Source organism: Manacus candei, unplaced genomic scaffold, assembly GCF_025592945.1.
Source record: "Manacus candei isolate 608988 ecotype Guabito, Panama unplaced genomic scaffold, ASM2559294v1 h1tg000097l, whole genome shotgun sequence".
NCBI classification, from domain to species: Eukaryota; Metazoa; Chordata; class Aves; order Passeriformes; family Pipridae; genus Manacus; species Manacus candei.
This window is the reverse complement of record NW_026138145.1, coordinates 478,606-500,430: the sequence shown is the minus strand read 5'-3', so window position 1 is coordinate 500,430 and position 21,825 is coordinate 478,606. Positions and strand designations below refer to the sequence as shown.

General features: G+C 47.5%; 2 protein-coding genes across 2 annotated transcripts in view; one reads left to right on the top strand and one right to left on the bottom strand.

The window, feature by feature from the left end:
• Positions 1 to 21,825, top strand: part of DLGAP5 (DLG associated protein 5) — a 228,731-nt gene that overhangs the window by 36,115 nt on the left and 170,791 nt on the right. The gene's annotated exons all lie outside the window — the stretch shown is intronic.
• MAPK1IP1L (mitogen-activated protein kinase 1 interacting protein 1 like) lies at positions 572 to 13,527 on the bottom strand. The gene is made up of 4 exons (XM_051768841.1): positions 13,391 to 13,527; positions 5,021 to 5,048; positions 3,788 to 4,501; positions 572 to 3,340 (listed from the first exon to the last, which is right to left on the bottom strand). Exons 2-4 carry the CDS (start codon positions 5,042 to 5,044, stop codon positions 3,329 to 3,331), a joined length of 750 nt encoding a protein of 249 aa, XP_051624801.1. The 5' UTR covers positions 5,045 to 5,048; positions 13,391 to 13,527; the 3' UTR covers positions 572 to 3,328.

Here is a 21,825-nt window from a genome sequence, read left to right as displayed (position 1 = left end):
TCACTTTTGGACCATGGTCTAAGAAGAGCTTGTTCTCAAGCCTTCAAGTGGGTAAATAATTTTGTTTCCTCTCTTCACTGCTGCCATTTTTACCTCCCTGGGAGGGTGAAGGTGTGAGCAAAGGCAGCAGCACTGGCCAGCTCAGTGTGAACTGCCCTGCAAGCCTCTCTGTGGAAATGTAATCATGAGTGATGCCCAGACTTGGGAGTTCACATTAATGCCAAGTCCTGGAGTCTGTGTTATCCACCCTATCCCATCAGACTCCTGACAAGTGTATAAAAACACCGGTCTGGGGGTCACTTACCACATCCATGTGGGCCAATCTAGCACAGGAATTCTTCAGAGGCAGGGAAAACACACACCACACTCTTCACAGGTAAAAACCAGTCCCACTCCTCCTCTGGAACAAGCAAGACCAGATCCTTTCTCTCTTAATCACTAAAGAATTTGTGAACATGCAACACCTGAGGCTGACATGCTACACCAGAGCCATGGTCACATCCACATTTAATATCCCTTTTTTACAGGCTGCAAAAATCACAAAAAAGGAAGAGGAAAAACACTCACAGAAGTCAAGTAATTCTGATTTTATATTCAGGCTTTGCAAAATCAAGGATGTCCTATTTTTACTATTCATTCAAGGCAAAAGTCTACACAGGCATGTCAAAAGCAGGAATTGAAAAACAGTGAACACAACAGTCTTGAAAATACGTTTAATGTCTAATCTTATACAAAAGTGACAGCATTTTCAAAAAAATATCAAATCCTGTATTTATAGCTTCTCACTATCATACAGCAATATTTGTTTCATCTAAAGAAAATACAGCAGCAGGTGATAATCTATACTTTAAAGATGTGATTGCTTATATTCTGTATTGTAAACAAATGCAGTATGTCAACCTCAAAGCACAAGTCAAAACGAACTTCTCAGCAGTTGAACTCAAATGATGCATAGAAATGTACAAATTCCATTGCAAAAGCTTCAGGCCAGAAGTTGCTCACACTTGACATAACATGTGATAAAGTTACTACACGGTATATAGTGACACCTTGAGTTTTTACACAATAGATTAACAGGAAATACCCTTTTCACTGCTATGCAAAGAACTCTGCTCACAAAAACAAAGGGGTTATGAAACAGTTTTCATGACCTCAAGAAATACGAATATACATTGAAAAACATCCCATATATATTGAATTTTAGCCTAAATGTTCCAGTAATAAATCCTGCCTATTTCAGGAAGAACCTAGAAGTCTAGTTACTTTTACAAAACCCCTTTCCAAAAAGCATTACTTGCTACTTTTGCTTTCCTACCTCTTCCCATTCCCTGCAGAGACATACGGCCAGTGCAATTCCAGCTGGAGTGCTGCTACTGCATGATCCATTCATCTGGAATAAACGTGTTTTCATTACATTGATTTATACTCTAAGGCTGCAGGTATCAAAAAAGCACTTCAGCAAATGCAGTCCATGTTCCTTATGTTAGTTTTTAGTTAGTCTTGCCAAGATCTAAACCAAGACTGCTTGGGGGGGGGGGCAACTTGGGTTTGTTTAAGGTTAGTGGAGACTCGTACTTCTGGTTCCTATTCCTAAGGTTAAGGTGCTGGGTTTTAAGTTGAAATGTTAAGTATTTTTGTTCAGCTCCAGTATTGCCTTCCTAAAACAAAAAATGCACATTCCTTTCCTATCGGTTTTCATGACATTAGATTAAAACAGGCATAGCTCAGCTGGCTGCTTCCTCCTGCACAAATACTGTAGGATTTTGCCATAAAGGCTACAGATACCAACAAGAGTCACCACCAGGTCACCCCACGTGTTTTTAAGATGTCCATCACATGCATGCAGGAAGCCACAAAGGTACTGGAAGAGAATTAAACTCATTTTCACAGTTCCATGATACAAAGACTCCCTAATGAGCTACCATGTGAAGCGAAAATCTGTTCCTAATTCTACCCACAGAGGCTAAGTTAGGAGATCCCCCAGCTGGGGATGAAACAAACTGTCTGTGGCCCAAGCCCAGGCCATGAAGTACCACCAAGAGGGCCAGGACTCCTGGCTGACACGTGGCTGTGTCTTGGCAAACCCCTTGGATGTGCTTTGCACAGATATGGCAAGAACAGGAAAACTCACGGCAGCGCCCCTTCGGAGGCCGGGGGGGGGGCAGCTACACAGCAGTGCACAGGCTTCCTGACATTCAATCTCTCCCAAATTCCACTGACTCCGTGAGGTATGCACACACCCAGGTGAGAACAGGGGGCTGCTCCCGGGATAACATCCAGCAGAGCCCCAAGGAGACCCCCCTCGTCCTCAACAAGGATCTCTGTAGCCGACGGAACCGTCGTGCCAAAAACTGCTGGGAAGGGGATGGTCAGGGTGGGGTTTTTTTTTTTTCACCTTTTAAGCTCGAGTTCAGTTTCCAGGGATCCGAAACAGTCTGCTGGGTTTGCACAGCCCAGCAGCCAAGTCAGAATTTGAAATGACTAGAACCCAGGTCAGAAATAGGGAAGTACCTACGAGGGGATCGGTTTCTCTTTACACGGACCAAGCCAAACTTCCAACCACCACAGAATGAGAACTGGCAACGGGAACGTCCTCATTGGCATGCACAAAAACTCACATTTGCTGATTCAAAGTTAAAACTGCACATCCAGGTTGTTCCACTTGCACAGAAAGGCCTGTTTGGGGACACCAACACCCCGGTGGCTGACAAGTCACACCGAGGGTCTCAAACGCGGCTCCTTCTCCTCCGTAGTCCCAGACTGAGGAATTGGTTTGAGTATGTACAAAATGCTGAGAAAACCTTGGAGTTCACATGCTCTGTCTCGTTACAGTTACTGTAGCACGTTCAGGAATTAGGTTTCTTGACCAAAATGTTGAAAACACCTTATTTATTGACATTTTAGAATAACCTGAAAGTAGACAAAATATGACTATCCATCCGTTCGGTCGCCAGCACGAGTCTGGCAACGAGACTTAAAGCATTAATGGGAATTTAAGAATTAACTTTTTTTTTTAACTCCATGGGCCTGATTCTTTACAATCCTTAGATGGCAACTCCCGTTTTGTTTTTCCAAGGAATGCTTGCAAGGTAAGAACCACAGATGTTAGTTGATTTCTTCTCTTTGTAATTCACTTTATTGAACCAAACAATTACGCCAGCATATGAGCAAGGTAAATTGATGTAAACTGCTCCTTCATACCTCAGATGCACATACAAGAGGCAATACTCTTCATAGCCCCAAACATTACTGAAACAAAAACTGTAAAAATCTCTGTAAGTAGTGGATGAAGGTGGAAAACTACAGTATTTTGTTGCCCAGAATGTGTTCAACGGTAAGGCTGCAAGAGACAATAACTCATGGTCAGTACAGGCTTTTCACACAGCAGTTCATTCACAGTTATAAATATTCTTAATTAAGAAGAAATTCATGCTCATAAATTTGTTACCCTCTCCCTACGTGCCTTAGAAGCAACCTCTCCAGGTAAAAGAGACTGGAACACTTTTTATTTTTGAAATTATTACAAGGTTCCCCCTCCTCCTCCCTTTTTTGGCTTTTAGAGGCTTTCCAAGTAGTGGAAGAGCACTATGAGAGACATGCCCCAAAACTTGACATAATATCACTATTCTATTAGATATAATATTTAAGAAGTTGGCTGTTATCCCACTGACTACAGGAATAACACAGGTGTGCTCAAATTCCTTACCTGCACTAACAGATTTGTGCTACTGAATTATAAAAACGAGTATTAACTCAGAGTAATTCAAGACCAAAACTAAACACTCACATGGGGACCACCAGGCATTGACGGAGCACCAGCAGGACCAGATGGCACTTGAAAAGGATTAGGGGGCGTAGGATATAGTCCTGGAGCTGGATATGATCCTGTGGGTGGAGGAAATGGCCCTGGCGGTGAAGGTCCCCACGTTCCAGGCGGGACCGTGCCCCACGGCACCGTCGGCGCGGCCCCTGGAGTCTGGGTAGGAGCGGAATATGGCCCAGGGGGTGGATATGGCATGCTGGGAGCAGGATACTGCCCTCCCATTGTTGGTCCCCATGCTCCAGAGGGCATGGATCCCCATGGCCCAACAGGAGCAGGAGGCGCAGCTGGCTCTGTTGGACCTCCGTAAGGTCTTGGAAGCTCTGGAAAGGGCATATTTGGTGGCGGATACTGCCCTGGCGGGACAGGACCTGGCACAGTTGGGGGTGGATATGGACCACCAGGAGGAGGGCAGGAGGGTCCGGTAGGAGGAGGAGGAAATGGAGCAGGCGGTCCCGGGGGCATTGAAGGATACATTCCCGTGGGAGGAGGTCCGAAGGGCACGCTGGAAGCGGACGTGTTTGGTGGCAGTCCCGTCGGTGTCATAGGGGGGGCGCTGGGGTTATTCCAAGGGTTGGAAGCTGGCCAGCCCTGCGGAGGCTGCCCCGGCTGCTGGCCAGGCTTGGAGCTGCTCACTTTGGAGGTTTTAGCAGGCGACTGGTCTGGTAAAGCATCTGCCAACTGGAAGACAAAGCGCCGGTGAGAGCGGAACGTGCCGACCGGAATTCCCGGCTGCAGACATCCCGCCCGCCGCGTGCCCACGCTCCAGCTGCCAAAACGGGAGGAGAAGAGCTCTCTGTGGCTGCACAGACATGCTTACATTCATCCTTGTGCAGGTAGCACAGGGCACAGGGCATTCTGACATGCCACAGTTAGAAATCCAAGGATAAAAGGCCACCTACCACACGGAACAAAAAGCAATTGCAGCACAAACCTGGGAACATTTTCCTACGTTTCCATTACAGCTACTCTGATGCCTTTAAAGCACAGCTCCTTTGTTAATGTCACAGAAGAGAACCCACGAGGCACCCAGCAGCTTCCAGTGTTTAGTCCAGGGATTGCTACATTTACCCAGAAGGAAAACACCAGAGGAAATCACCTCTCAGCTGTCAGCTCCCCTTCTCCTCCAAAAACTATGTCAGCTTTCAGAAAGAAGGAACACAACTGGCTGATCTTCAGGAAAGAAAAACTGTTACTTACCGAAAAATCATCAGTTCCAGACATTGTGCTGAAAAGTAAGGTAAGATAAAGTGAAATTTGTTGAAAATAATAGAGGTATTTTTAAGCAAGAGTTCATGAGATGCCTACGCTGGTCTCACTGGAAGCACAGGAAGTGCTGAACTGGCAGCACCTCTTGGTGCCTTGGTTTTAGTGACTCTGGCCCACACCAGATCCAAGCTTAGCAGTGTTCTGTGCCCAGGGGACGCTTTGGGGATCCCTGGGTACAAGGTAATGGAAATAAAATTTACAGGGATGCCTTGGAAGTATTCCAGGTGTTTTCTAAACTGGGATTCGGAAAAGGTATGGCAGGATTCTTGCAGGTGGAGTCAATGCATCTAAAACAAAACATGATTAAATCACAGAATCGTGGAAAGGTTTAGGTTGGAAAAGACCTTAAAGATCATTTAGTTCCAACCCCCCTGCCAAGGTCAGGGACACCTTCCACTAGACCAGGTTGCTCCAAGCTCCAAGTCCAACCTGGCCTTGAACACTTCCAGGGATGGGGCAGCCACAGCTTCTCTGAGCAACCTGTGCCAAGGCCTCAGCACCCTCACAGCCAGGAATTCCTTCCCAATATCCCATCCAATCTTGCCCTCTGGCAGTGGGAAGCCGTTCCCCCTTGTCCTGTCCCTCCAGGCCCTTGTCCAAAGTCCTTCTCCAGCTCTCCTGGAGCCCCTTTAGTCACTGGAAGGGGCTCTCAGGTCTCCCTGGAGCCTTCTCTTCTCCAGGTGAACCCCCCCAGCTCTCCCAGCCTGGCTCCAGAGCAGAGGGGCTCCAGCCCTTGGAGCATCTCCGTGACACCCTCTGGACTCACTCCAGCAGCTCCACATCCTTATGCTGGGGAGCCCCAGAGCTGGAATTCCCACAAAGATCTTATTGTCAAAAATGAAAGAACTATAGTTTGCTGATGCTTTATCCTCCAAGTGTTCCACAAAACACTAAAGGCAGTGGATGCTCTTATTTACCTTCACTGGCTCCAGCAGCTGACCACAGACCTGGCAAAGGTGTCATTAATGTGTAACCAACTTCCAACCCCTCCACACTTCCAAGCAGCACCGAAAACAGGAACCACTGAGCCATGTTCTACCTTTTCATGAAGGCAACTACTGCACTTGGGGCTTTCCAGAGCTTCACCACAGTGATCCCTGACTGGCTCTGTCAATCCTGACGAGCCACACAAAAGGGCAAAGTTCTGTTTGGTTTGACTGACAACAAACACTGACTAGAGGTGAGGAAGTGTTAAAAAGGTGACCAAGAGCAGGTGAAACGGGTGGACACGCCAGAAGGTTTTAGGGGAGAGTGTAGGAGACAGAGAGGAGCACAAGGGGAGGAAAAATGCAAAAATGTAAGTCAAGAGTACAAGTACTACCACCAGGTTGACCCCTGTTCCCCCTTGTTGATGGTGAAGACGTCACTCCTAACACTGAGAGGGGTCTCAGGGATGGAGGCTGGGGCAGACAGCCCAGATCAAATAGGTTTATAAGCTCCATTAGGTTAATGTATATGCACATTATTTGCATTATGTGATTTATACAGTCTCCTCTGAAACTGCACTGTAAGTTTATTACTACCTACACTACTTCCTAATATTAGGACAGTTCTGGCCATTTAGCTCAGCATCCCATTTATCTTAACAATGACCCCTAGGGAGGAACAAGAGCAGGGATGGCAATCACCCCAACACTTCCATGATTCCAAACTCAGACACTTCCTAAGTTACAGGCAATTTCTGTGGAGTAACAACCCTCAAATAACTCATTTTTCACAAACATGTCCAATCACCCCACTTGGATATGGGGATGTCCCATATCCCTGCCCCAGTGTTGTTCCTAAAACACCCACTGGCAAGGAACTCCACGGGCTACTATTTGCTGCACAAAAAGGCCCCTTCTTTTTTTGCTCTAAACCTGGATTTTACTGGTTTCAGTTGTTGCTCCTCCAATCTTGCAGGTGAGGAAATCAGCAAGTCTGTCTGTATCCACCTTCCCATGCAGATCATTATCCTACAGATTTTTACCACCTTCTTTCAGCTGTCTCTTCTCCAGGCTGAGCTCCAGCTCATTCCACTGACCCCTGTGCAGCAGCTATTCCATACCTTTCATTATTCTCCCTGCCTCTCTTTGAGGCTCTTCCAAGTCTTTTGTACCTCTTGGGATGAATGACAAGAAAAAAACCACAGAGAACTGAAGATGTGGGATAACCATTGATTTATACAGTTTCACAGTTATGCCCTGGTTTGTCTTCTATTTCCTTCCTAATACTTCTTAATGTTCCATCTGCTTTTTGATCCCTGTGGAGCTGACACTTCTGTGGCAGTATTTCATTCCCCAGTGTTAAGGGTCAGCCCATCATTTTATATATGAAATTATATGCACCACTCTACATTTATCTACTCTGAATTACATCAGATTTATCACCATTGAATTATATCTGCCAATTTATTACCTAATCCTTACTTTCCTGAATGGTTTCCTATCAACAAGACACTGCTTGTCCCATTTCCCAAGTTATTTATGACCACAAGGAGCAACCCAGACCTCTGTGGAAACAGTGAACTTTTCAAGTTATACCTAATAATTTAAATAAACCTTTCAAGAAACACACCTAATAATTTAAATAAACCTTTCAAGAAATACCCATTCATTTAAATAAACCTTTCGAGAAATACCCATTAATTTAAATAAGCCTTTTAGGAAATACCCATTAATTTAAATAAGCCTTTTAAGAAATACATGTCTACAAAGTTAACACCTGGGTGGAATTCAGTGCCTAACTGCATCAATCTGAAGCTTTGTTAAAACTCCAGCATTAATTTATAACAGCAGTAGCTCCTTCAAGTAAGGAATCTTTGTCTCAGATCAGGGACACTTCAGATCAATGATTACTTGTTTAAAATTGAGGAACCAACTGAACTACATCAGGAAAGTGGTTTCTTCTCCCATTATTAACAGCTCAGATGTTCCAGAGACATCGACCAGAAAAAACCCCTCAATTTCTCCTCAATAAATAGCTCTTAAGTTAAGAGTTCATTAGCTTTTGCAATGATCCACACTCAAAAATAATAAGTTGACATGTGCTTTTTAGTGGCACTGGAGTTCAATTTACCTCTATGGGCATAGAAGTTATTTAATAAAACCCATAAAATATAAGAAATCACTCATTAATATAGATACAAGTAAACAAAAAAAACCCCCAAACCTTTTAAATATGTGCACATGTAAATGTAGTAGTGATAATAATAATAATCAAAAATCATGATATCAAAAAGCAACACCAAAACAGGCCAAGAGAATCCTCCTTTCTTTAGGGAGATGGAGAGATGGGATAAAACCAACTGAAAAGCAGATCTACAAGAGATCAAAAAAAAGCCCTGAGAAGAAGATGGAACATTTGCTGCAAAGGGGAGAAGGAAAAGAGGTGATAAACCTAAAGGAGAACTCAGAAGAAAATCCTGTGATCTGTCACAGAAGTGACAGAGAGGAGGAAATTCAAGCCAAGCAGTGGATGAACACAGTTGAAACAGGCCTGATGTGCTGGTTTAAAGATAAACCAGCAGGGGAAATGAACTCAGCTCAAAAGAGAGATTATAAATCAGAATAACAATTTAATAAAATAATACAGTAAGTACGATTATACAGACAAACAATTGGTTTTAACCCACAAAACCCAAATGTATAACCCAGCACCCTGGGGCATGAACAGAGGGGTGTTTTTTGGGGCCCCTGAGTCTAAAGTAAAAGGAGAGGGGAAAAACCTGTTGGTGAGAGTGCTGGTGCAGTCTGGTCAGGAGTGGGGATTGCAGTCCAGTGAGAGTGGTGGTCTCAGTCTGGCTGAGAGTGGTGGTCTGCAGTCTTCCTCTGGATCCCACCAGTGGTTAAAAAAGTTCCAAGACTCCAAGATTATCTATCCTCCAGTTCAGGCAGGAATGCCCAGCACTTCCCTCAGGGTGGGGAGCTCCACCAAGGGTGTGAGGACAAGAGCATCCTCCTATCTCACAGGCCTCTAGTTTATAGCCTGAGGAGTCAGGCTTTATGGGCAGGGGGTGTAAATGGTTCATTGATAACAGTTTCTGGGCAATGGCATGGAAGGCTCTAGAATGCACAGTTTTGGGTTACACCCATCCAGTGATGAACTGGTTGCAGATGTTCTAACTAGGACACATGATCACCAAATATCAGCTAATATCCCCAACAATATTTGTTAGCAGACGATTCCCAAATATTTCTGTGCCATGAAAATGAAGAGAACAATTCTGCTGCACGATTTATGAGGGGGGGAAAAAAGGTACTTAAGCACATCTTATAATGAGATTTAGTGGCTTTTTTACTTTGGCAAGCAGACAAGAGCAACATTTGTTGGCAACATTTGGGATAACTGAGCCCATGCCAAGCATGTCAAGGATCCTCTTGCAGACAGGATGGCCTATTTCAGGGATGTTTTTTAAACAGACATTTAATCTGGGTACTGCCACCTTCATTTCATAGGAAAGAAACTGAAATTAGCCCTTAGACACGTTCAGACAACAGATGAACTCATCTGTACTTAAATCTGGAATCTATATTCCATTCAGGTTGTTCGACACCAAAAGGATTTCAGTCGAAACCTCACAGAAATAACAATTATATTCATAAAAATATTGCCCAAGGCACTCATATGCTCACAGACAGCAGGCCTCTGAGTAACTAAATTTGGAAGTCCCCCCCGGTCACAGGTGGGCTCAGGATTTTAGGAAAAACCCCACTGAGTGGTGCCTTGATGGGATTTTTAGAGTCAGTGAATTAACAAACGGACTCTTATTTTCCCTCTAAGCTTTCCTAGTGCACTGAGATGAGCAGAGAAAAGCCCATTTGTGTAACAGACTTTAAACTCTACCCCAAATTATCCTTTCCTGGAGTTAGGATGAAGGAAGAGCAAGTGGAAGAAGGAGGGTTCAGCTAGCAGGGAGCAGAGAGACAGCAGAGCTGGCAGCACTCAAACCCAAGTCCTGCTGCATCCACTGTGCTGTTAAGATAAGATTTCCTTTGTTTTCCCAAGGCCAACGCCCCTGGAAGCATCCCTGGTTTTCCAGAAGCCCAGAGCCTGCCAGCTCCAGGTCCAGCTGGTCAGGGCACCACTTCCCAGCCACCTCTGAGGACACACATGGCCAGAAGCACCAAACAGAAGAGAAGGATGGAGAGAGATCACCCATGTCTGCAAAAAAGGCCTCCAGGAGCTCAATCCCTCTCATCCTTTATCCTGGAGAGCCATGAGAGGGATGAAGGACTTCACTGCACCTGCCCAGAAACAACACACAGCAAAATCTTCAGGCCACAGGCCAAGGCCTCTTGGACACCCAGGAGCTGCTCCCAAAAATTAACAGCAGGGAGGTGAGAGGAGCGAGGCTGCTGGGCTCTGTGCCACAGGCTGGGAAGAGAGAGGCTGGGAAGCACAACTCCAACATGGCACTGGCAGGAGAGTTCGACCAACAGCGCTCACAACCAACTGGTGACCTGCTGAGAGGTCTGAAATCCCTGTTTCTGGAAGTATGGCACCGTGTGTGCTGTGCTAAATCCGTCCTACAAACAGCTTCACAACAAACCAGCTCCACAGTGTTTTGGAAGCTCCAAACCCTCTCTGATCTCACCCATGCCACCAAAACTGGTAGATCTAGTAGCATTTTTTCCCATGCTCTCGCCTTTCCTGGCTTTTATCCACCACCAGTCCTTAGGGATTCTCATTAGAAAGAGCTGTCCAAAGCACTTTTTCTTCCTTACCCAAAACTAAGCATCAACTGCTTTCCCGTTTCTTTGAGTTGTGTGACATTTTTCCAACACTTGATGTGCCAGATTTAGTTCCTGTCTCCAAGATCATCTTTCAAACCCAGGAAAAAAAAAAAAGGCTTTCTGGATGCAACAGGCTGTGCTGCATTTCCACTGGGTGGCACAGCTCCCCCGGCAGAGAGGTTCCTTTGTCACTCCAAACATGACTAATTCCTACCAGCATAACCTCATCCACAACAGGATTCCTGCCCACATAAGTGTAACTACCCAACATAGCACTCGGAGAAAATGGAAGAGACACCAAATCTTTGACAGCTTCGAAGTGTTTTCTAAAATATGCAAATTTCTGCAGCTTCAGGCATTAAATATCAACACTTTAGAGCTGGCCTTTATGGTATCATGGAATGGTTTGGCTTGGAAGGGATCTTAGAGGTCATCCAGTCCAATCCCCTGCCAAGGACTAGACTAAGTTGCTCCAAGCCCTGTCCAACCTGGCCTGGAACACTTCCAGGGATGGGGCAGCCACAGCTTCTCTGGGCAACCTGTGCCAGTGCCTCAGCACTCTCATAGCCAGGAATTCCTTCCCAATATCCCATCTAACCCTGCCCTCTGGCAGTGGGAAGCCATTCCCCCTTGTCCTGTCCCTCCAGGCCCTGGTCCAAAGTCCCTCTCCAGTCCCTTTTATCTCTTTTCAGGTACTAGAAGGTCACCATTAGCCTGGAGCCTCCTCTTTTCCAGGCTGAACAATCCCAATTTTCTCAGCTTTTCCTCATGAGAGAAGTGCTCCATCCCTCTGATCATCCTGGTGGCCTCCTCTGGCCCCTTCCCCAACTTTAATGCCTCCTCACATGCCACAAATCCTTTAGTCTGCCCTGGCTGTTTATCCAGTGGGAGAACAAAGGCAACTGGCAAACTAAACCAACAGCTACATCACCAGTAGCTCCATGAGGTTTGGTGATATTCCTGCCCCTTCCCATGTCTGTTTTGACTGACAAAAAGGGACAAAAGGCAGACCTTTAGTTTTCACACTTACAGACTGGATTTCAGTAGGAGCAACAACCAAATCATGGCATTTGCTATAAATTATCAACCACCAGAAAAAAAATAAAGTCTTCCAAACAGAGGTCCTGGCAGTTTCCAAGAGCTTGTAAGACATAAAGCCATAAGGATCTGTGATCTGTTCCAGCCTTCCAGCCACAACAGGCCACTCAAGTCACAGCCCTGATCACTTCCCTGGTCCCCACAGCACAGCCAGCTGGTCCCACACCCTGCAGAGACAGGGATCCCTGTGGAGGTGATTTGTTTGTGTGCCAGCTGGGATCCATCAGGGCAGAACAGAAAGTCTCCACTGCCAAAGGTTCCTCCTGTCCACACCACCCAGCCCTGTGGATCCTGCACAAGGTGCATTAGTCCAGCAGCTTGGAATAACTAAAAAACTGATCTTTCAGAGTTGCCTCTGAATTTTGTTGAGAGCTACAGAGCTCATTCTCATCCCAGAATCCCAGACTGGTTTGGGCCGGAAAGGACCTTAAAGATCATCCAGTTCCACCCCCTGCTGTGGGCAGGGACACCTTCCACTAGCCCAGGTTGCTCCAAGCCCTGTCCAACCTGGCCTTGGACACTCCAGGAATGGGGCAGCCACAGTTTCTCTGGACAACCTGTGCCAGGGCCTCCCCACCCTCACAGCCAAGAATTCCTTCCCAATACCCAATCTAAATCGATTCTCTTCCAGTTTCAGTTAGTAAAAACACCAAAACCACGTGCCACATCGCAGTTGAAGCCTCATCTCTGACACACAAACCCCACAGAAACCTTTCTGCTCCTCAGTAAAGGGTCCTTCACAGGAAACCTCCCCTTTCCAGGATCCAATCTCACAACTGGCACCTTTCACATCTCCCTCTGGCATGGCTAAAATGCACTTGGACGAACTCAAGCTCCAAGAAGAACATCCCAAATGCTTTCCAGGACCACCTGACATTCCCCACGGGTTTTTCCATCAGCCATGATCTCCGGGGCGTCGGGAAGGGCAGTTTCAGGGCGTGTCGGTTTTGCTTCAAAACAAGACAAAACAGCCTCCTTTGTTCCGACATCCCCTGACGATGAGGCTGAGCAGCCCCGGATCAGCACGGAATTCACCCGGGAACAAGTTCTCCCTTGGAAATTAAACCTGCCAGGCCGGCAGCTCTCAGGAGGCACCGATACCACACAGTACTGGCCCGCCCTGGAGCCTTAAGCATACGTGAAAATTTGATAAAATCAACCAACTACGAAACCCTGACTTTCATGAGCCCTCCCTTAGGGAGGAACCTCTCAGTTAAAACCACTTGTACGCAGTTTACGCTTATTTATAAATTACGACCAGGCAGCACAAATAAAAGCTGACGAAATATCCCACCCAGCTAAGGCAGCGCCGTCACCAGCGCCACAACCAACCCCCTGGTGCTCCGCAGGGCCCGGCACCGCCCGCCCCCCGCATCCCGGGCGGCACCTCCAGGGGGGAGGGTGCGAGGCGGGGCCGCCCCCTCCGCCCCTCCGCGCTGCCTCCCGCGGGCGCGGGGCCCGTGTGCGCGGCGGGGCGGTCCCGCGGTACCTGTTTGGGGGGAGCCGGCCCAGGCCCGGAGCGACGCGGCGGCCGCAGCTCCACCGCCACCGCGACGGCGCCGGAACCGGAACTGCGTCACGGAGGACACGCCCACACCGGGGGCACCGGCGGCGCGCGTTCGGACACGCCCCCTCCGCGCCGCAGGCCACGCCCACCCTCAGCGTGGCCACGCCCACGTCTCATTCCGGCCGTTCGTCCCTGCGTTGTTGGCCACGCCCACCGCCCGTTGACCACGCCCCACCCCTCATAAGCCGCGCCTACACTTGAACACGCCCCCTTTCCGTAATATCTATTCCACAGGCCACGCCCATCGCTTTTGACCACGCCCCCGCAGCAGCTCTGTGTCTGACCACGCCCCCTCTCTCCTCAGGCCCCGCCCTCTCCCTCTTGGCCACGCCGCCTCCACCCCGGAGGGGGTCACGTAACAACGCGCGAGAGCGCGCGGGAGGGGGGGGGAGGGTGTCACGTGACTCCTCCCCTGAGGGGTGGGCGCGGCCCCTGAGGGGACCCGGCCCCGGGTTCCCCCCCCCCCGGCCTTGTCCTTGAGGCTCCGTTTTCATCCCTTTAGATTTAATAAAAAAATAAAGCAGTAACTTGTGGTTTTTTGTCCCCTGCCCACCCATGAATCAAAATCTATACAGCTCAAGACTAAGACCAGTCACAGAAACCAAAAATTAACCCCCAGAAAGACCCAAGAAAGCAAAGCGCTTGCAGTTCTGTCTGTTCAGCGCCTTAGGGGGGCAAAAAAAAAATTCAAGAAATTAAAGAAATTCAAATTTTCTTCTTATGTGTGAGCTAAACGGCCATGGATGGTTCCAGTAAAAGCACGTTGGACGTTGATTTCTCCAGACCTGTGGCCGACAGGCACCGGTGCAAACACTTCAGCAGACTCCTGTCATGTTTAACAGTGCAATTAATAATCGTATAAACTGCTATTTCTCACGGATCTATATTACTACTGAAAATCCGATCCTGATTTTCTTTCTTCCTGCCCAGTAGGAACGTCTGAAGACCATCGTGTAAGTCCCAACATTCCCACCATGTCCCTGAGAGCCTTTTCCAAACGCCCCTTGAGCTCTGCCAGCCTTGGGGCCGTGACCACCGCCCTGGATTTTCCCTCAGCTTGCACAAGATCCCACCAGATTTCCATTTAAAGTTACCCCAAATCGTCCCGTTTTCACATTTCAGACTAAAGCCGCGCCTGAAGTCCGGGCGGGTTTTCTCCCAGCGCCCTCTCCCTGTGTGCTTCTGTGTTCCCCAGCCCCTGTGGCAGGGCCCAAATACACCGCGTGGTTCCCTGCCCTGCCCTTCCCAGCTATGGCACTAATCCCGAGCCATTCCATGCCCGGATAATTCCGTTAAACTCAGCAGAAACGCGGGCACGGGCGATGCCCAGCACATGCCGATGGTGGTGTCCCGGGCTCTGGCGCCCTTCCCTTGGGAGTGACATCTATTTGTGCATCTCAAGGTCATTATTCGGCCTTTTCTGAAGTCACAGGAAAAAATCATCAGCTCACAGCCCAAAAAGCCAAGTGTATCCTGTGCTGCATTCCCAGCTCCGTGGGCAGCAGAATGAGGGGGGAATTCTGCCCCTCTGCTCCGCTTTCCTGAGACCCCACTGGAGTTCTGGATCCAGCTCTGGGGTCCCCAACATAAGGAAAACATGGAGCTGCTGGAATAAGTCCAGAGGAGGTCACACAGATGCTCCGAGGCCTGGAGCACCTCTGCTCTGAAGGCAGGCTGGGAGAGCTGGGGGTGTTCAACCTGGAGAAGAGAAGGTTTGGGGAGACCTTAGAGCCCCTTCCAGTGCCTAAAGAGGCTCCAAGAGAGCTGGAGAGGGACGTGGGACAAGGGCCTGGAGGGACAGGACAAGGGGGAATGGCTTCCCACTGCCAGAGGGCATCCCCATTAGGAAGAATATTGGGAAGGAATTGTTGACTGTGAGGGTGGTGAGCCCTGGCACAGGTTACCCAGGGAAAGTTGTGGCTGCCCCATCCCTGGGAAAGTTCCAGGCCAGATTGGATGGGGCTTGGAGCAATGTGGTCTAGTGGAAGGTGTCCTTGCCATGGGAACTAAGTGAACTTTAAGGTCTCTTCCAACCTAAACCAGCCTGTGATTCTATGATTCTGTTGCAGCTGTAACAGGCATGAAACTGCAGTCTTTTTACTTGTTGGTTTGCATAAATCATTACCATCAAAACTAAAAGGGTATTCACTATAAACCCCATCCCATGATAACATGATAATTCAGTTAACCTTCCCTCTGACTTTAAATAAAAGCCATGGAAAATTTAGGCTGACCTCACAGCTCTTTCGCAATTTCCTTTCTGAGTACAGCCATCACTGGGGATCTTCTGTCAAAACAGCCCTTGTGGCGTGGCCTCACTGGGAGGAATGAGCAAATAAAGAGTGAAATCAATCCTCCTCCCAGCTGTGTGCTGGGCATCTTTGCTTTTCCACTCTTGGAAGGGCCCCGCCGTGGGTGGCTGCTGCTGTGTCCTGGACTGCCAGTGGTGACAGCAGGAGTCCCCAGAGCAGGAGGTTTCTTCCTGAGCAATCTGGTAGTTAGAACCCCTAATTAATGAGCAAACATGTGGCTGACAACATGTTGTGGTGATGTCTCACTTTAAATATCAGACTGGGACTGTAATGGCATTTTTAATCAATAACCTCGCCAGCTAGCCTCGCTGAGCTTCACGTTGGCACACACAATGTGTAGAAGCAGAAAGGATGATGAACTTTTGAATTTTTTCCCCTCCTTTGGGTAGATGCAGCTCGTCTTCTCTGTGTATGTATATGCTGAAGGCTGTAAAAAGAGATGCAGACACAACTTCACCCAATTTCATTGAATCGTGGAATCCTAGAACGGTTTGGGTTGGAAGAGACCTTAAAGCCCATCTCGTTCCAACCCCCTGCCACAGCCAGGACACCTCCCACTAGCCCAGGTTGCTCCAAGCCTCATCCAACCTGGCCTGGAACACTTCCAGGGATGGGGCAGCCACAGCTTCTCTGGGCCACCTATGCCAGTGTGGAATTTATGTTCAGCTGATTCATTTTAGTGCCAGGAAGAGAACTCGGGGTGCAGGTAACACTGAGTCATGGCCACATCCTTTTGGAAGATGTTACTTTGCACACTAAATTATGTAATGGAAAACAAAAGTTGGGATGAAATTATGAATTTAAATTGTCCAGAAAGGCTGTTTGGTGTAATAACGTGAGGGCAGTTCGTTATTCCAGTCCTGCATTGCAGGGCCTGTGCTGCTGTCTGTGCAATACAAGTATTTGCCACTTTGTTTTTAGCTCAGCATCGTATAAATATTTGGGTTGGAAGGAAGCTCTGGTCTAACCTCTGTCTCAAAACAGGGGTAGCTGTGAACCTTGTCTGCCTGAGTTCTGAGTGTGTCCAAAGACGGAGATTGCACAACCTCTCCGGACGTTCAGTCCCTAAATACGGTCCCTGTGACTGCTGCCATTATTCCCTACATCCCGTCAGACTTTCCCCTGCTGCACTTGGGGATTTTCCTTCCTCCACCTACCTCTGTGAAGCATCAGCCCGCTCAGTACCACCCCCCTGAGTGGCTGGAGGCTGTGGTGAGGTTCTTTTTACCCTCTCTCCCAGCTCAAAATTACAATTTCCACAGCCTCTCTTCACACCCCGCTCTGTCCCCCAACCCTGCCAGTGCCCCCCCCCCCCCCCCCCCGCTGAACTCCCTCCGGTTTGTCAGCATCTCTCTTGTCTTTCAGTGACAAAATTGGGCATAATTGCCTGCCTCAGCCTTTGTTTTGGGGTAAAAGACCAAGAGACAATACTTAAATTGTCCAATTCAGTACTTTTCAGGGACAATAACACAGATCTTGGGCTGTGACAGGCATCAGAGTCAGGAAAATTTATCTCACCCGCAGGGCTGTTCATGCCATGAACAGTAAATTCAGGGGAACAATAACAATATCTTTTTTGTACCTCCCTTTTACATCAGCTAGTCAGGAGGAACCGAGACACAGTGGAGGCATCCCTTTTCTATCCAACCCAAAAATAAAAGGATTAGGTTTTACTTTTTTTTTTTTTTTTTTTTTTAACAACGAGTTTAAAATTCTGGAATGTAGCGTCAGTTTTCATTAAGAAAATGCCAGTCTCTTGCTGATGAGCCGGAACAGCAAGATATAAGATATTAATCTTCAGTTCCAGTGTTGATTCTTTCAGGGCGATGTCACTCGCTTTTCTATTCATGCCTCACTGTGCTCTGTGAACATCAAGCACTCTGAAGAATTAGCTGAGCCACCCTGAAGCTAGATTTTAAAGGATACCAGATGGTATGTTCAATGCATGTGGTAATCTTTTATATGCTTTTCCCCTATGGCCAATCACTGACTGATCATTTATTTCAAAACCCTCGTAAAATAAATCACTTTGAAAACTACGCTGTCTCTAGTTAATAAGTGCTCTTCCTCAAAGCAGAGGCTTGTTGCCATGAAGATAAAATCATAAAACTGGTTTAAAGTGCATGGGGATGGCAAATGCACCCTATTGAGGAGAGGAGATAAACTGGATTGAACTGGAAAGGAAGCGTTGCTGTCTGCTTGTTGTGAAATTATGAGCAGGTGAACTGTCATTAAAGACACTTCGACAGTCACTTTGGTACTAACACATGAGCTCTCTGTGACAAGGAGTGAATTTTTTTGGGTACATTTTCTTCCCACAGTGGTGGATATGTAGAGCCTTGATCATGTGTCGAGTTACTGCGTGAGTTTGCTTTCAGGTTTTGGAGTTAGTGATTATGTCTGGCAGCAGAAGACAGAGCTCTTCACTCTTTCTTGGATTTTTGTGAATAAAAAGTAGGAAATTCCTCTCTGTGTGACACCAGTGAAACTCATCATCTGTCCTCTCAGAGAGGTGTCCACCTTGTCCCCATGCCCAAATTGAGAGCCACAGTTCCCCAGAGGATCCAAACCTTTATCACTCCTCAATCTCACAGAATCACAGAGTCAAAGCATCATTTAGGTCTGAAAAGACCTCCAAGAGCCCAAACTGTGGCCAATCTCCACTTTGCCAACCAGACCAGAGCACTGAGTGCCACATCCAGTCCTTCCCTGAACACCTCCGGGGATGGGGACTCCACCACCTCCCTGGGCAGCACATTCCAGTGCTTAACAACCCTTTCAGTGAAGAAATTCCTTCTGTTGTTCAAAGAAATTCCTTCTGATGTCCAAAATTCCTTTCGATTCTGATTCCTTCCTCCCCTTCCCCTTTCCTCCATGTGCCCAGTCCCGTGGTGGTGTTGCAATCCTCACAGCCTCTCAATGAGTTTTGTGACATTTGCTGTTTGGCTGACAGCCACAGCTCTGACAGGCAGATGATAATATGGAATTATGGCCCTTCCTTCTCTGAAGGATCATGTTTTCAAGTGCTCACTGCTGTGGAGAAGAAGCTGGAAACCTTTTTTATTCAAAAGCCTGAAAAACAAACAAAAGTACCCCTTATTTTATTTTGCTGTGATGTTGCAATTTTAAATGAAACTCTTTTTTTTGGAGAGGGAGAAGGAGGTGAGGAGTAGCTGGCTGTGGTCGCTTTGCCCTGGCAATGAGGGCAGAGTTGATTTTCCCTGTTGCCCAGATTTTCTGATGGATATAAACACACAGGCACACACACATATCCCAGGGGGAGAGACTTCAGCATAGTGACAGTGGGACAGCCCAAGACTTCAGCATAGTGACAGTGGGACAGCCCAAAGGTCCAGCTGGCCTTGAGGCCCAAGTGACTGTTGGCAACATCAGATTCTTGGGAAAAGGAGAAAAAGAAGGAATGTTGAGTGATCCTCCCCTCAACAAGCCTCCAAGCCCCTGGCAGTTGGCACTCTGGGGTTACATCTGCAGCAGCAGCCTCGGGAGCCCCACCAAAGGCGAGGCCAGTGCTGTGTGATGGTGTCATTCACCCCGTGGGATGCCTGCTGGTGATCTCTGCAATCCTGTGGGCAGCTCCTGACAGGAAGGCTGTGCCGGGATTGCTAAATCTCAGTCACTCCATTTTTCATCATTTCCCCCCTGACACTGTTTGTGGCTGTATCTTTGTGCCTCATTTTATCCTCCCGTGCAAAGCAGCTGGGATCCATTTGTTCACTGAGAGACCCTTCCATGCTCGGGCTCTTCTCCCTACAAACCTCTGAGGGCCTTTGAGATGCCTGGTTTTGCACAGCCACTGCCTTGGGGACGCGGCTCAGTGGCGAATGTGGAAGTGCTGGGATAACACTTGGACTCGATGATCCTCGAGCTCTTTTCCAACCTAAATGATTCTACACGTGCAATTAATTGTTCAACACTAAGTTGTTCACATCTCTGCTGCAGATGGGTATTGATGGTGCAGCCATCCTGCCGAGGTCAACGATCCACTGATTGGTGCCAAAGAACACATTTACAGTCAAATGGCTTGTAGAGATGCAGGGAATGATCATTTGAGCTCGTGAAAGATCTCTTAAGCCATTGATATGACAAAGGTGCTGCTGAAGGGCGTGTGATGAATTATCGACAAGATTATTCGGTATAAAACAGTGTGTGGGAAGTGCTACACCCCGAGCTGATCTGGGGCAGCATGAGCTGCGTTCTCCACTCATCTGTTCTTTTCAGTAGTTTCAGGAATCTCTCAGAGCAGGGTTATTTCCCCCCAGCATTTCTACGCTGAACTGGGGTGGGCATTTACCACGTGCCCAGTGCAGCTGTAGGAGTTTATTCCGTTTCAGGATCGAGTTTTGTATCTTACCTTTGCCCTCCCTGCTCTGGGCAGGGATTTGTTTGGCGGCCGCAGTTGCCTTGTGGGCTTTGGGCTGTCCCACTGTAAGAGCAAAAATTTCATCCACTGCAACTTCACACAGTTAAATCTTGTCCCATCAGCTAATAGCCATTTAATGCTCCAAGAAATTCGGTGGGAATAGCACCCATGCCATTCCTCCTCCTTCTTTTCAGCTCTCAGGCCCTGATTAAGCAAATAGCTTAAGTGCTGGCTGAAGTGGTGCCTTTTAGTTGCTAATGCCATGCAAAAATGCCCTGAGAATAAAGCAGTTTTCATGATCGCTGTTAAGAATCCGCTTCCTTCTTTGGGTCTTATTTTTCCATCAGCCTGCTGGAAGAGTACAGCCAGAAAACAGATCAGCTCGGGAAAGACTTCTCAACTAATAAACATACCGCAAATACGCTTCTTAGTCACATTTTAGGTCAAATGGATTTGTCAAGTCAATAGTCACCCAAGTATGAAGGAGTCCTATAAATAAATGAGACTTAAATATTTTGAATGTCTGCCTGACAGAGTTCCTTTAAAGTGCAAATAAAGCTGGAATGAGCTGAAGTCAAGATCATTTCCAGAGTCATTAAAAAAAAAGAAAAAAAGAAAAAAAGAAAACAATAATTTGAACTTTTTAACCTTGGGGTTGTTTCCAGCCGCATCTCTCTCGCAATGATAATAAATTCAGAAAATTCCATGAAAATCTCTATTCTTTGGACTCTTGAGGCATTTAGCATAATGTTCTCAGTTCCTCTTCTCTCTTATAAAAACAGGAAGAAATTATGCAGGGTAGTAGCTGTTTAAATACTAGAAATTCTCCCTGGGGAGAATTACAGCCATTTCAGTGATAAATTGCAAGTGAGATAACGGAAGACTTGGAAGGAGCCTGATCCAAACCTCATTTCCAAGCTTCCTCACTGATTTCAGGGCTTTTTGGATGAGGTTTGGGACGAGGAAGTCTCAGCCCGGCTTGAGTTTGGGTGGCAGGTTTGTTTTTGTGCAGGTTTACCCCGGGGAGTTCCCATTGAAACAGGGCAAGATAATGGCAATCCAGCACTGGATTTTTTTTTTTTTTTTTGCATGGAAGTCCTACATCCAGCCTTCATCCTGAGTCTTGCCTGCAGCCAGGCTGCTTTTTTCCCCCCCAGAGTGGAGCCTTACGGCTCCAGGCTGGGAGTGAGCATCCTACCTTACCTCAGCCCGCCCTGCCTGGGGGCCAGCGCTCCCCCTCCTCCCGTAAATGTTTGCAATACAGTCTGAAGAAACGGATTCCAAATCCCCACCGCAAGCTCTTCGCCCCCCCCAGGGGTGAAGGCATCCAAATTAATTAGCAGGAATACGCCTCAATCCAGCCATTTAGAAAGCGAAGGGACCGACTATTGTGATAAAGAGTATCGCCAAACATTCCGGGCTCTGCTCTAACAGCATCGCGGGGATCTGAGGACATAATTGCCTTGTTATTTTCGTGCTCCCCAGGGCTGCGCTGGAGGCAGTTTAGCAGAATGGGCACTTAAAAAGTGCCTCCAGCAAACCCCGCTCCCCGCTGCCTGCTTTCCCAGATCCCTCGTTGCCTTTGCTCCGCTTGGCAGGAGCTCGTTTTTCTCCCCTTCCTCCGGGAAATTCCCGTCCTTTGATTCCCCATCCCATGCCCGCTG

Excerpts from the sequence above, each read along its gene's own strand:
- MAPK1IP1L (XM_051768841.1), bottom strand. The coding sequence starts at position 5,044 with ATGTCTGGAACTGATGATTTTTCG. Across the intron at positions 4,502-5,020 it reads CTGGAACTGATGATTTTTCG|TTGGCAGATGCTTTACCAGA; the intron begins GTAAGTAACAGT and ends TTTGTCTTCCAG.